This window comes from Neopsephotus bourkii, unplaced genomic scaffold (genome assembly GCF_033783945.1).
Source record: "Neopsephotus bourkii isolate Nb327-2 ecotype Australia unplaced genomic scaffold, CSIRO-AGI_Nbou_v1 NB_1792, whole genome shotgun sequence".
Lineage (NCBI taxonomy): Eukaryota > Metazoa > Chordata > Aves > Psittaciformes > Psittacidae > Neopsephotus > Neopsephotus bourkii.
This window is the reverse complement of record NW_026902266.1, coordinates 13,063,794-13,079,561: the sequence shown is the minus strand read 5'-3', so window position 1 is coordinate 13,079,561 and position 15,768 is coordinate 13,063,794. Positions and strand designations below refer to the sequence as shown.

At 48.7% G+C, this 15,768-nt stretch overlaps 1 protein-coding gene across 1 annotated transcript in view; it reads right to left on the bottom strand.

Annotated features, from left to right (window-relative positions):
• The window catches only part of MICAL2 (microtubule associated monooxygenase, calponin and LIM domain containing 2), a 120,448-nt gene that overhangs the window by 40,309 nt on the left and 64,371 nt on the right, over positions 1 to 15,768 (bottom strand). Inside the window, exon 25 of the mRNA XM_061380425.1 lies at positions 2,167 to 2,375. Within this exon, the coding sequence (XP_061236409.1) occupies positions 2,167 to 2,375 (209 nt within the window). The remainder of the gene's footprint in view (positions 1 to 2,166; positions 2,376 to 15,768) is intronic.

The window sequence follows — 15,768 nt, the reverse complement described above, 5'->3', positions numbered from 1 at the left end:
AAGCAGTGGTGGTGCCAGTGCCTCTGCAGCTGCAGCTGCCTCGTGGCGCTGCTCCGGCAGGAACAGGCTCCTGGGAGCTGTTTGCCTCGTGCCCCGGTGCTCGCAGTGGCCTTGCCAGAGCTGCTCACCTTGGCAAGAGGCACTCTGAGGCCTTCTGATGTGACCGTGTTCTCAGTCACGTCCCACCATCCCACTCTGCATGTTTCTAATGCAAACAATACTGCTAACCTAATTCATAGATTTATCGCGACGATTAATAGCTCTACCTTAAAAAAGAAGAGCTTATGCCATGAGTAGTCCTGCTGGCGTGGCAGGAGAAAGCTGTTTGGTGTTTATATAGCACAGCCTTGTAGAAAGTAAAGATAGGCTGTAACAGCCCAAGGCACAGCCCAGGAAACAGGAGGAAGAAGAGTTAAAGAAAAGGCTGCAGTCTGTATAAAGCCAGGGTAAATGCCATATGGGTAGCACCCACCATCCCGGCTTTGCCCAGTTCAAACCAGCAGTGCTGAGAGGCAAGGATGGGAGCACAGCTCCAGGTGCGTTGCTCTCTCAGTAGGCTGAATCAGCATGGCCTTAAGTTTCAGCCCTAACACGCACTTTTTAGGTGTCTTTCAAGCTGTGTCAAGCATAGAGATATATTTAAAAATACAAATATATGGAAGTCTTTGATAGTTGAGACCCTGTGTGGATGGAGAGATACCACACTGAGATTGGGCAGAGCGCCACACAAAAGAAAAAGACCTGCCATTAACATTGATTGATATATTTCTGTTTTAAAGAGCAAAACGTTTATTTTCCTTGGCTGGCAAGGAGGTAAGTGCTATAGTGCAAGCTACAGCTTCTCCTCCGATCTCTGCTTGCTAGGTGGTCATTATCCACAGGTACCTTAAGCCTGAGCTGCAGAACTGCATCACTTGAGATGGTGGTTTTCCCCGTCTCACTAAGTGCCCCACAGCCAGCTCAGTAGTGCCATTTGTCACTTACTATTTCTCTCGTGCCCCATTTTTCAGCAGGGGCTGGCCTCTGGAGAGCACTGCAGCAGCCGGGGGGCTGACCTCAGGGGTGATATCTGTGGCATCACCCCTGGCAGGAAACCAGGGGCCTTGCTGCCTGGCCACAAGGGCTGTGAAAGGGAAGGGAGCTGATCCCTCAGATTAGAGGGATTAGCTGACTCTCACTGCTGCCTGGGGGTGTGGGGGCACCACAAGCCAGAGGGTATTGGTGAGGGATACAAGCACAAGCTCTGCAGAGGGTCTGTCAAGCAGGTAGGAAACCCTGTGCCCTGTGGGAGAGGAATTCTGGAGAGGTTCCTCCTTCTCCAGACCCATGCAGCAGAGCACAAAAGACATTTAAAACCACTGTAGGGAATAGAAAGTTGCATTTCTGAAGGTGTGACTCTCCACAAACCACACACAGCATCACGGATAGGTGTTTAAAGGACATCAAGAATTTGAATGAGCATCCTTACAGAGCAGTAGCTTAGTGTTTGCAACAGTTGGCTTTGGGTTCACCCGGACTTGTTTTTTGCCTTTCCCCCACCCTGCTCTCCCTCTTCTATTTTAGTTCTCAGTAAGGAGAACTGCTTTAGTCCCGAGATACCCATCTAATCCTTAGACGGAATGAACTCCTACAGAATCCTGCCCAGAAAGCCAATACATTCTAATTTGCACACAGAAATTGGGCTTCCTTTGACAGCTCCCCAGGGGTCATCAAATTTCAGATTTCTTAGGGGTGGGCAGGAGCTGGGAGAGGCCTGGGGTGTGGAGCTGCAGGATGGTGCCTGAGGTGGGAAGCAGCCACACCACAGGATGCACCTCTTGCCACAGGCACACCCGCTGCCCTAATCCCTGATCCGATGTATTTTGGTGCACAAAGAGCTGAACCCAGGCTGACCAGGACAATGTTTTTCCCTCTGATTCAGGCCCCTGTGTGGGATGCAAATGTTTGAAGATCTGTTGCAGAGTGACTCATGTGTCCGGGAGATTTATGGCTGCGGTAAAGAACAGTTGTTATTCTGAGCGGTTTGTCTTTTCCTTCCTCCCTCCCTCCCCGCCTCCCCCCCCGGCCCCCGAGTTGTACATACATTCTGTACTGTATTTTGCTATATTTTTCCTTAGTGTTCCAGAGAAAACCAAGCAGCTCTTACAGGTTATTTTATAGGCTTACTTGTATTTTAAAGTACCTGCTTGTGTCACTGGTGACCATGACTCGGATAGCGAGAAGATTGTGCTCTGCCATTTCCTCCTCAGGGATGACCCTCACAGTGGCCCACTCAGGGGAAGGAGGTGAGAACCAGCTCTCCAAGTTAGGGCACTCAGAAATGCTCTTTGCCTTCTTTGGGGAAGTGGGCTCATCAGCTGTGGGCAGGCAGCGATCTGGGAAAGCACAAAGGTGATAGAAAGGTATTAAGAGAGGAGAGAGTCCATGGGAGGAACCTCGCCCCCGTGTTCACGTGGTCCTCAGCCATCGCTGGTGGTTTCTGTGTGAGGCCCTGTCTGTTCCCACAGGCACAGGCAAGGTGTGTGCACTGACAGCCTGGCACAGCAAGAACATCCCTTCAACCCAGTACAACCCTGCTGGGGTTCATCAACTCAGATGCAGAGAGAACCAAACTTCAGGGCAGCCTCAGCTTTTGCAGATACAAAAGCTTGCTCTGCTCCATGGGACAGCCACCAGGCTGGATGACTGGTGGCAGCAGTACAACATGTGCCAGCCACACAAGTAGGGATTTATGGTCCCTTTTCAGGCCCCTGATTTACCTTTATGTGTGGCAAGAAGCACATGGACCAATCTTGCCTGGGGAGCTAAGGCTTCAGCCTTTCATTGGAAGTTTGGATCAATTTAGGACAGTGAGAGCAAGAAAGTAAACGCAGTGTGTTTACAGCACAATCAGACACGATTTGGGAGAAGCATCATCATAGCAGCTAAACAGCACCATCCCCGAACTTCACATTCATGCAGGAAGAATGAATAATAAAGCCAAGTTTCCTTTGTTCACCTCAGGTGATGCAACCAGAGCCACAGACAGCTCATCCCTCCCTGTGAAATCCTTAGTTTTGGAGCAACCTCACCTATCCACAGCCTCTTGCACAGGCAAATACAAACATACAGCTGCACAAGTTCCCCTGGGGCTTGGTGCAGAAGGGACAAATGACAAGCTCCCAGAGAGTGGCTTTGCTCAGTTTAACTCCCATGCATGGTGCTTTTCCCGGATTTAATTCAACACTGCTGCTTCTAATTTACAACTGTATAAGTGGAAGAAAACTGAACCCGGGGCTGGGACAAGGCTTACTTTCTCATTTATTAGAGAAACCTGTCAATTAAACTCCTCTTTAACTTTGAGCTCCTCCATTTATTGCAGGAGTGTATTTCCCTCCCCCCCATCCTTCACTTCATAAAGGCTTTTAACTTAAACATCAAATGCATGCATGGGTTGAATGCAAAAACCAAACCCACAGGGAGCAGCAATGCTACAGGCAAATCCCAGACCATCAGGAGGATTATATGCACCACAGAAGCCAGAGTGCTAGCCCATGGGACCCTACAGAGCAGCAATTTCCCGCCTGCAGGTACTGCAGCTGCACAACCCACACCACACCGAGCTCTAACCCCATCTCAGATCACTTGGTCCATCTGTCACTGTCCCCTCTCTGGTACCACTCCTACGGAGCTCTGAAACAAGGTTGTAACAGCAGAGCTGTGCCTTTATGTTGCATGATTCGTGTAGCTCCTGGCCTCCCCCAGAAAAAGAAAACTGGTGTCCTGAGCTTCTGCACCACTCCCAGTTACTGTCCATCCCCTCTCTGTGTCTGAAAACAAGCACCACAGAGGAAAGCCCAGCTGCTGGTGGCAGGGATGACTGTTCTACAGGTACAGCTTTTATGCTGGCTGGACAAAGCTCTCTTATTTGTGCTCACAGACTGACTAACATGGCTTTGAGTCCTTTTGTTTTTTATAGTTTTACAGATTCAGTCTTTCCCAAGTAACACAGACCTCCACACTCCCCGAAGGGCAGTGGGGACCTCCGGTTTTTCACCCTTCAGAGAAGTCAGTGGATTTTCTTGGCTTGAAAACTCCTCACAACTCCACCTCTCACAAGAGTTTTCTGTGGTTTTGTTGTGTTTTCTTAAATACTTCCATGTACAAGAAGCCAAGGAGGATGGAGGAGTGGCTTGCTGCTTCCCCAGAGCAGGATGCTCCCATGTGAAAACATGTGCTTAGGCTCTACATCCAGCTCACTAGCACCACAGCAGCCACGTGTTTCTTGACCACAGATATTTCATTTCCTTTGGGAAATGGAGGAAATTCATCCCTTTCTGACTTGTGTTTGACTTCTACTTTGTCCCAGCCAGACCACCCACCCCAAAGCTGCTCACAGCAGTGCACAGCAAGCCTGGCAGCGTGGGAAACCCTCCTGGGAACAGCCCCTTTCTTCCCCCAGAGCTGGGCTGGACCACAACATGCCCTTTCTACTCTCCAGAAGCAAAGCAGAAAGCAGTATCTTGAGCCAATTTGTAAAACCCAAGTCCTTCAACTCAACTTTCTCCTTAGAAAAAGCTGCATTTTATATGAAAATCAGAGCAAGCAAAGCCAAACAAAAGTTTGCCAGCTCTGTCTATAAACTTTGTACCCACGCTGGCAATAAGCACTGCCCAAGGTTGCTGTAAGCGTCTGTTAAAGTAAGCCAGTTCTGCCATTTGCCTGCATGCTCAGTACGTACTCCTTCCTCACCACGCTAGCAAAAAAGAGGAGAAAACATGTTTATGACTAACAGACACACAGCTGGGGAGCATCGAAACCCACAGACAGACAGACTACCTAAAATGATTCCCAGCATGGTTCCTGAATGTGAACAGATTTCCAGCCAAGTCCCTCCGCAATAGCCCATTACACATCCAGTTTTCAATTGTGATAGATGTAATAGGTAGAGCCAGTGAAGGACCCTCAGGATGTCTTCCGGGACACTCGATGAGGTGACGGATGGCACCATCACCTCTCTGAAGAGTTACGTATTTAGTTACATGTGTACATTTCTGTGTTCCCTTTTTTTCCTCTTTCTTTTTTTTTAATATTCTGGTATCAATTGAATTCAGCACCTAGAAGCTGCCCCCATCAGGATTCTACTAGACAGCCAAGTCCTCCTTGAGCAAGATAAGCTTGAATTCACAGACATACCCATCAGGTTTAAGATCAGCAACCTGCATCAGCATCCACTTCAATCCAGCAGATCCCTGCCCATGGCAGGTGGGATGGAACAGATCTTTACAGGTCCCTTTCAAGCCCAAGCCACTCCTCACTAACATTTAATCAATATTTGTACTGTGACATATGAAGTTGAATAAACGATGTTGCACTCAACTCCATAAAAGCAGAGACTGGGCTGCCTGGGTGTTTCAGTGTGTGGGATGTGCACTCATACACGGGGTTACACACTCGCAGGACATTCAAAAAGATTAAATATAGTGCTGCTGCTTCTCATTGCAGGGCTGCACCTTGGGTAACAGGCTCAAACAAAGAGCAAAGGTGTCCCAGATACCCAAGTATCAGGGGTTTTGTCAGCTCTGATGATGTTACACAACTTGACTGGTCTCTCCTGAAAGCAGCCCTTCCTGCAGCATCAGGCTGAACCCCAGCCCCGCAGGCAGGCACTGCATCGCGAAACACAGCTCGGAAGAGCACTTTGGGCTCCTGCAAGACAGAGATTCCAAGCCCCAATAACAAGAGGGGTACAGACCGAGCAGAGAGAGCAGAGCAAGCTGCTGCTGGCTTTGTGTAAACACTGCGGAAGAAGAGCATGGCCAATTCAAACAAAAGCCTTGAAGCTCTGCAGGCCTGGGGTGCTCCTGGGAATTATTACCTGCCTCTCCACAGCAATGCAAATAAATCTAATCAGCCATCAGATGCAACTCCACCACTGGCCATTGCTGCCGTCAATTTTAACGGAGTATCAAAAGGAGAAACATGATTTAGACAAGGAACCATGAAAGAAATCTGGGAGTTCTTTAAAGCTCTTATTTCGCACAAGATAAGAAGGGCTGTCTGAACTAACTTCTGAATCAGCCAAAAGGCTGAGTACTTACACAAAAGTGAGGCATACATTTATGCTCCTGAAAGATGGCTAGGCTAAATAAGCAGCAGCCATTTTACCTTCCCATTTCAGCTGGGAGCTTTGCAGCGCCCCTGAATCCTGGACAGCCTCACAGCCCCAGCAGTCAGGTCCTCAGTGACACATCAGCACAGTGAGGCTGAGCAGGAGCATACCGATTTTTTGGCAATCTGACTCCAGGGTGGAAACCAGGCTCTAAACCTGAGTGCCCCAATTCCCATCACACTGCAGACTGACAGCTGAACACCTTAGACCGGTACCTCTAGTGACCATTGCAATTAACTGGTCATGCACTGAGCTGCTGGTAAACCAGCCCTCGTGGAGGTGCAGATGGATCCTGGCTGGAGGCTGAGCTGTGCTGGGGGGTAAGCCCAAGTCGTTTGGCACTTCTGGGCATATACAGCAGCCACATGCTCTCTGGGGAAACTCAAGCTCTGGCAGAAGGACTGAGGTGGCCATTAAGCTGCTAAATCCAACGTGGCAACTCTCATGTAAGTTCTTGCTTGAGCCTTTCATAAGTCTGTGCCTGGCTGTGCTTACCACATTATCCATTTCCTCATCAGAAGACACAAAAATGGCCATACTGCTACTCCTGAAGGGGAAGTGGCACAAGGCTGGATCCCTGAGGGAGCCTGTGGTATTGCAGGCAGCTCTGTGGCCAGCCAGCACCCCCATTCTGCATCAGGGTTCCTGCCCAGGACAGGAGATTTTCTACTAGAAGCTAAGAGACTGAGTCAGAGGAATTGAATTTTGTAAGATAAACACACACAATGGAAAAGCTGGAGAGACATCCAGTGTGTAGGACAGAAAAGGGCACAGCCCCATTTCCTGCCGATGCAAGCTGGTTCTGTGCCTCCATGTGGCAGCAGCGGACATTGTCAGGGGAGAGCCCAGTCCTCAGGAAACAGTCACTCAAAATAGCATTTGCATAAGATCTTGTTTGATTTCCATCGTGCTCACTTCACATTTCCTACTCTCTGTCTCAGAACGCCAAGGACCTCCAGCAGTGAGTATGCCTGCTCTGTAGCACAGTTTGGGCCGGAGTCCCTACTACTCCTTTGCCAAAATGTTTGCATCCTTTACATGGGGTGGCACGGACAAGGCATACATGGGAAGGCGTTAATCTTTGGTCACAGCCAGCAATCTGTCACGCGAGTATGGCTGCAGGGACAGGCAGCACATGCCATGAGTATGTTGCAGCACACTGCTGGCCAGTTAAAGTGAAACCTCCTGACAACTGACTTGTGGGGTTTCTTTGGGTGATGACATTTCCTCAACTAGTCAGTATGAGCGAGCATATGATGATCCTTCCTCATCCATCGTGCTGCCCCAGTGCTTTGTTTTGGCCACACCATTACCTTTCTCATTGGCCTCCTGATTCTCCTCTCCCCTGCCAAGCACCCTGTGCCTTCCCTAACTGACTTCCTACCTCCTGGCTGCCTTTCCCCAGCAGCCATTCTCAGGGTGATGTCCCTACTACCATGGCTCTGGGTCCTCCCTTCCCTTCTATCCCAGCTCCATACCTCAACAGCTCTCACCCAGCTACAGGCTGGCTCTGGGCAGTTTCTGGGCCCAGGGACACGCTGCTGGCTCCACAGCAGGTGGACCTGGCCCAAGGTAAGGGCTTGGAGGTGCTCTGCTCATCAAAGCAACGAAAACAGCTCTGCGGTACCACAGAACCAGCCTCTCACTTCCTCTGCCTAAGCCACACGACAAAAACACTGCTCCCAAATCGAGAGAGGAGTCAGGCTGGGCTGGAGCACACAGGCCAGGGGCTGCACTTTGCTGCTGGTCACAGTGCGGGCAGAGGGAGGTGAGGCTGTTCTCACCCTCACCAGCCCAAGGGCACTGCTGAACACATGGATGAAGGACAAGCTGCACCATGGCATGCTGCTGGCAACTGGCCTTTGGAGAGCACACTGCCTACCCAGCTGAGGCCTGGAGTGAGTTTGGCCACTCCAGTACCAGACCGGCAGCAGCATCTCCACACACAAGCTCTACTGCCCATCTCTTCAGTGCAAGTGTCTCTCCTCCGTCAGAGCTCTCCTGATCAGTCCCTGACAGACTGGCACCGAGAACAAAGAGTGGGTTTTGTCTGGATTTTTTTGTTATGCAAGCGGTGGAGCTTAGCTGCCTTCAGTCACTCAAACAGCAGCAGTACAGCCAGAGATTTCAACAGAACAATCCTGTATTCATCTGGCTCTCCCACTCGAACACCATGAACAATTTGGATGAACAATTCTGATAAACAATTTCTGCTTTGTCTGTATTTCCAAACCCACCTCATCCTCCTCACACACGGAAAGAAGCAACTTTTTTCCTTATAGGGTAAGGATTTAGCTAACCATGTGGTAACTGAGATGTATTCCTAAAGCTTCATCTGCAGGGCTCGCGTGCGGATCAGCACTCACCCGGACATCAGGGCTGGTCAAAACACACTCCAATGTACAGGCTTGGCCAAACAGCCCCTGCAGACCCCACAGGCAGATGCAAACCTCTTTCCAGTAAAACATGCTTATTCTCCATTAAGTGTCATGCTGAGTTTTCTCAAGTCAATATTGTGCCAGCTCAGCCTTGCATTTGAGACTGCAATTTTTGAGCCAAATGTCAAATGAGTTAGAGATGCAGCCAGTGAGGGACAAAGACGTTCAAAGAGCTCTGCAATGCCAGGATGGCTTACAAAAATTGGAGGTGGGCCTTATTGCAGATACTCAGATAGGTCAAGGAGCACAAATCCTCATTTTTTCCTAGCACCAATAATCCAAATACCACAGTTTGTATATACAGGGCTTTAGTCACTAAAGGTAAATTAGCAAGAACATCTGGGACTGTCGTGAGCCAGTTTGTGACTTCTGGCTAGACTTGCAGGAATTCACTTATCAGACCCAGCGGAGACTGCAGCTGAGTGGACTGGACCACTCAGTGAAGCTTGTACCAAGGAGGAGAGAAGGCAACAAAGCGATCCAGGCCTTTGGGACAACGCAGCAAGGTCACACACTGGACTGCCAGCCCGCATCCAGAGCCTCAGCACCTCCAGAATCTTCCACACCACTTCAGGGGTGGACAGGCTGTACAAAGATGCTCCCATCTCAGCACAGCCACTGAGCAGGAGCCGAGCAGGGCTGGTACCTTGGCAGGGACCTGTTTCGAGCTGATTATCAAATCTGAGAAACTATAGTTTGTTTATGGCTCTGCAAAGTAGCAGCCTCTAAGTAGGAATATAATGATGGTATTTGGAGGTCCCTGTATATACAAGTCCAGCAGCAGCCTCCCCGCATTAAGAGACTTTTCCCTTCAGTCTCTCTGGAGACCGGCTGAGCCCTGCAGAAAGCACACAGGCTGAAGGCAGCTTCCTACAAGCAAAATGCATGCAAATTCAGTGTGGTGTTCTGCTCACTGGAAGATCATCACAACTGTGATTTTCTCAATGGCAGACTTGTAAAATTCACATGCTTGCAGAATAACACCTGGTGATGATCCTCCACAACCTAAAAGGCATTCTTGCCCCCTCTCCCCACTTTAAATAACTTTTTGTATCAGCATCCTCAGTGTTCTGGATGCATTTCAGCAACTAACAAGGCCTTCAAGCAGCACTGCTCTCCTTCAAAGGCTCTATGCCCAGCAGGAATGGCCAAGGAGGAAGAATGGCAGCAAATCATCTGGAAGCCCAGAAACAAGGATGGAGAAATCTCTCAGCATGTGGGATCAGGGACTCGGGGATCTCAAGTGCTTTTGTGAGTACCTTGGTTCACCTTCCTCCCTCAGGTACAAGGGCAAAGCTGACAGCCAAGAATAGCAGTGGAGAGGTTTTTCCTGTCTGTAACATGCTGCATATTACAGACATGAGCTACATGAACATTCTTAAAGCCCTGAAAACTCGCAATTAATTTTGTTAGTCATTTTCTCCTACAATGATTTTAGGGCAATTTATACCCATGGAAATACAGGGCAGGTCTCCCCCACAGCTATCAGGCACCTGTGCTGGTTTTGCTCAAGCTAAACAGGAGCAGCATGGCTGCATGGGCCCATCGGCATTGCCTGGGAGAGATCAAACCCCTCCCTGCATCACATCCCAAGGGATGAGGGAGGGTGTGCATGGAGCTCTGAGCATTGCAGACCCAAATCCAGGACTGATGCTGTGCTCTGCCCGGTGTGGCTGGGCCAATGCCAGTTCCACTACACTGGTCTGCCAAAAAGCTGAAGCTCAGGTTTTGGAAAGCTCAGCCCTCAGAGCTGTTTACTGCCCCTCCGTGACTAACAAACTGCAAAATGCAGCCTACCAGCAGGCAAGCTCCCTCTGCTACCAACACAACAGAGAAATGCATCATCACATCCCCCTTCCTGGTCCCAGAGGCTTTGCCAACACACCAGCCCAATTTAATGAGAGAAAGGTGCTGAGTTACACACTGGTGTCTCACACACGCTGGCATTTCACTGCAGCACAGAGAAGCACTGAAACCTATTTCCATGTTATGCTATGCTTGGCAGTGCAATTGCAATGGGCTTGCTTAGCTGATGAAAACACCAGGGTCCAGTGAGAGCCCCTGCCAGGGTTCTCCTTCATAAACCCGCCTAGGAGCAGTGTGCCACTGTACATGTGGCAAAGGAGAGGCCCTTTCCAAAGGGCTTATTGTCCACCCACCTGGGGCTTCACAGATGGCTCTCGGCACCTTCTGTGGTTACCATTAATAAGGAGCTGATAAATAAGGCTCCAGTATCTGAGTGCCCCCATCAGTAACACCAGGGCCAATGAACAGATGTAAGCAGGAGATACTATTCACACTGGTGGGTCCCAGTTGACAAGGCAGCCTGACTTTCTGTATGAGCTGCTGCTGCTCCGGAGTCACTGCCAAGCCAGCGTCAGGCAAATCACACTACTGTGACCTGGCAAGGAGATGACAAGGGCTCGGGACGCAGCCAAGTTTGGGCAGAGCCAGGCCCCCAGAGCTGGGGCAGCCAGACCGGGTCAGTGGTTTCCCTGCACTGCCCACAAAGGCACAAAGCCTGAGCTCTGCCAACATCATCCCCCTCCCCACGGAAGCGCTGGGCCAAGTGCCTCGGACACCAGCTGGCTCGGGCAGCTGTGATTTATCAGCAATGCTCAGGAGCGGCTGCTCTGTGCCTGCCGCTGCCTGTCTTGGACAAAAATGGTCAAAGATGCTCCAATGAAAAATCCCCACCAGCTGCAGCAGCCTCCCTGTCAAGTCAGCACCACCATGCCATAAGCAGCCACAAGTGTTCACGTTTGTCCTTCCTCTTCCCCTTTAGCTGGTTTTAAGTCACAAGAGGGGGACTCATTGTTAAGCAACGTACAGTGAGAGCTCCTGTGGTATTTCTTGACTAAGGCGAGTCAGACCAAGTGGGAGCCCCACACAAGCAGAAAGGGGGAGTGAACCTTGCTGGGCTAACCAAAGTATGAAAACTTAAGCTAATAGAAACACAGAGAACACCCCTGAAGGCAGATGAAAACCAGAGACAGAGCCAGGAAACAACAGATTTTAAAGTGGTTTCGACTTTTCTGCCTTGGGACACAACACACCCAGTGTACTGGTGCTCAGGAATAGAGACTCTGCAGGGAGGCTGGTCCAGAAAACTCCCCTGAGGGCAACCTGATACACCCAGCTTGGGGTCCCTCAGAGAACACAAGGTCTGGTGGCTGATCAGATGGAGAACCCCTGGCTGGCCCCTTAGAGGGGATAAGAAATTGTTCATACCTGCTGCTGGCAGAGAAAGGAGACCCTGCCATAACTGCCCTGCCTCAAGGGGAGGCAGCTCGCACCCGCTCTGTGGCTCAGGAAAGGCAGACAAAGAAGTGACCAAGTTCTTACGGCCATGCCTACATTGCACACCTGAGTGCAGGCCATGTTTGGGGAGGAAAAAGGAAACCTACAGGAACTCGGTGTCACAACGCGCACTTGGGATGTGACGTTTTGGCACCTCTGACACCTCATGTTCCTGTGACCCCCTGCTGGCTGGGAAGCAGCAGTACTTACCCAAAGCTGCCCCAGCCGTGTGAGACTGGCAGAGGGCTTTCAGATCCTCAGGCAAAAAGCACCACTGTGATCCCGAGTGCTGCTCTCACCAAGAGGTGGGTGCCCAGGCACAGGGCTGACTTTCCCTGCTGTGCAGCTGGCCCAGCACAAACCCATAAAGACCCCAACCTAGCTTGTGTCCTGCTTTCCTGGCTGGCAATCCTGAGGCTCTTGGCCTGCCATTAAACTGTGTCACCCTATAACTCATTCACAGGATGAGTGGACTCTGCCTGGCCTTGTATGGAGCTGCTGACTAAGGCAACGACAGGAGTGAACAGTTTTAAAGCAGAGTTACTCATACATGTAGGCAGCTCTGATGGTGAAAACGAACACCATTTGGCATCAAAACCCGACATTAAGACATTCAGTCAGCAGGCCACAGATTGATTTGCAGCACACCCAGCACACTTTGCTGCTCTCTGGCTTCTTACTGTGTAATAAACAAAAAAACATTCATGAGTCCTGCTTATAACACGGCAGTGCTTTAAGAAAGCTGTGGAGCAGAAGGAAGGCATCTTCATACCTATGCTGTGGAAGCACAGCTGAAATGAACTCAGCGAGCTCAGGGATGAGCTACAGAACAGAAGGCACTCTCCAGGGAAGCGCAGCTCACATGGGACTGTGAGAGGGGATGGGGTAACTGTGACACCTTCCGCTTGGTTAGACCTTGGTGTTGATGCAATGCACTGGTTACCAGCCCACACTGGAGCGAAAACTGAGCTCAGACCTGTTATAGCTTCAGCTGTGCCCTGTAACAGGAATGTCAAAACATATAAGGCTGCAATGGGAGCATTGCCTGTGTCAGATTTTGAAACTGAAGTCATCCCACTGAGGTACTCCACAGATCACTATCTGAGGAGGCCGTAGGAGTCCTAGCAACATTCCCAAACTGATGCCCTGTCCAAAATCTGACTTTTCATTGCACCTGAAAAAGCGCCAGGCAGGTTCTTGTCCTTCAAAAAGGACACGTGTAAAAGATACGATGTCTGACATTCCACAGATGTCACCTCTTGCCACGTTTCTCCTCCTTTTTCCTCACACTTGCTTCATGCTCCTACAGGAGTAATTTCCCTGTTACAGTGGCTAACAGATGGCAAAGAACAAAGGCAACCAGCTCTCCTGTTAGCCATAGGGTGGCACACTGCTCCCTGTGGCAGTGAGGCCTGATGACGTGCCTGGCTTCCAACCACCAGCACCCAACAGATGCTTTCCTGCTGCCACTTCTCCACCCATGGCCCTGTGATGGGCTCCTGAAGAGCCCCTCCTCCTGTCCCCATGCCAGGAGCCCACCTTTCTCCCACAACCCATGGCCACACCAGCGCCTACACAAGTTCTTCAGCAGCAAAAGACTTTTTCAAAGTACCCATTACTTACTTGATAAACAGACACCTCTGAATTCATGCATGAAACATGACCAGGGAATGTGAACCTGGCAAAGTAAGGCAGAGCCCAAAGCACACGACTTTCGAATGCATCCGGGATGGTGCACATGAACATTCTAATGCAAACCGAGCAAAAATTAATAAAGGAAAAAGCACTTTAGTGAAAGCCTACTAGACAAAGGGAATGTGCATCTTTATGGAAAATTGCTTCTCAAACAAAACCTGCTATGGTAACACACAGTGTCTGTAATTTTAGAGTAAATATATATTTTATCAGAGCAATCTGTGCTAGTCTGGTATATTAATGCATGTAGTAGTGATGAATTCGGAGTGCAGGGACAACTGTTTCAGTCTCCAGAGTGATCAGTGTCTCTCAAAATAGTATCTTCGGACACAGACTCAAAGCCTCAAAGACCTTAAAACACAGACACAAATGAATGCTTGCACAATAAATGCTGAAAGAGCAAGTTCGAGATTATAGCAATATATAAATTCCTTTGTAATTTTATATTTCATAAAAACATATCAGAAATTCCATCCATTTCAAACAGGTTTGGAGCCCACCACCTGAGGAGATGAGATCAAAGCCTCTCTTCTTTTTATGTTAACACAGTTCAGGGAGAAAAGGAGAGATTGGGGAAGCATTTACATGACTAATATGTATTAATACACACTGTTTTCTGCTTCAGTGATACGATCTCTAATGCAAAAAAAAAAATCACGTCATCTGCAGCCATGTCATGCCTTCAAAAACATAAATATTAATGCAGAATTCAGTCATTTCAGAACTCATTGTTTTGATTGGAATGTGAGGAATGAGCGAGCCAGAAGTGAATTAAAGCCAATTATAGTAACTAATTGCCATAATAGTGTGGGAAAACCCAGATCATAGTCCTTGTTTGAGGTTGGAATACATACAGAAGTCACTTTCAATGGCATTTTATAGCTGCAGCAATCTAGACGAAAGCAAGAGAAATAGAAATTACTTTTCTTGTAGACCTAATGAAAGGCTGATGTTTTAATTTAAGCAATTTTAAGAAGTTTTGTCTGTGTTCTTTTTCATTATCAAGCATTAGCATTATCATAATAAAGGCAGGTTACCCTTTACAGAATCTCAGCATGTTTGATTTTCATTACCAGACATGTAGGCAGGTAACGCTGCCTTGCTTTAAGATGGGCCTGGCTCTTCAAAAAGCACACCTGTGTACTTATTTCCAATCCAAACGACCCTTGTGGCAACAGACAAGTTCAGAACCCATTTGAACCAGCATAAAGAGGAGGAAAGACAAAGCATCTCCTGAGCCTGCCAGACAAAGCAAATGTCACCTCTGCATTTCTACTGCTATAATGGCATCTATAGCATCAAGCAACTTTCAAGTCTTAGAAAGCATTAGCTATATCAAGAGCCATTAGTGTCTTCTGCTCTGAAACCATGGTTTTTAGAAGGAAACCAGTCCAGTGGCAGCTGGAGACCAGAGCAGCAGCCTGGTTGCCTTTCAAACAAGCACCACTGCTAATTCCAGCTATGTGAAAGGACAAGGCATCACTGCTTCAGGGTGCATTTTTAACAGCATGTGCTGCCAGAGTCTGAGAGCACTAGAGCTTTTGGAGAGAGCTCAGCACAAGAGCAGGAGGAGGATTCAGGTCTTCTACCCACAGGGAGCTCTGCACATGTGGCCAAATCAGGCTCATTAAATTTGCAGAGAACTTAACCCACTAGTCTGTTCCTTCATCAGCAGTACTAGAAGTAGAACAAGGAATATTCAGTTTTATTGTGTAATGGTTTTGATTCAGAGCAAGGGAACTAGCACAAACTTGTTCCCCTCATGATGCTCATTTCGTCTTCTTTATTTCCTTTCCAAACACTGTGTTTTGTTTTGTCCACTAGTATTCAAGGACACGGACTGTTCACTGCTAGGTATATCCCTCCAGTGACATGACTTGGTAGTGATTTGACTTTTTGGACCTCTGTGCCACCACAAGAAACAAAACTATAACAAATCTAACATTACCCCAATTCCAAGTTATTGTGAGTGAAAACTTATGAGAACAGCATGAACATCTGATGCCTCTCAAAGCTTCAGTGCCAAATAAATCATCACCTTCTGCAGGCACAAAAACCCCTTCTAATGTTTCCATGTCACTGCCTCTGCCTAAAATAATGAAGATGGCAGAAATAAGGCTGTTCTGAATCTGTTGGTTGCATAAACAGTAAATGGAGTCTTACCCAGATTGTTTTGTCCATTAC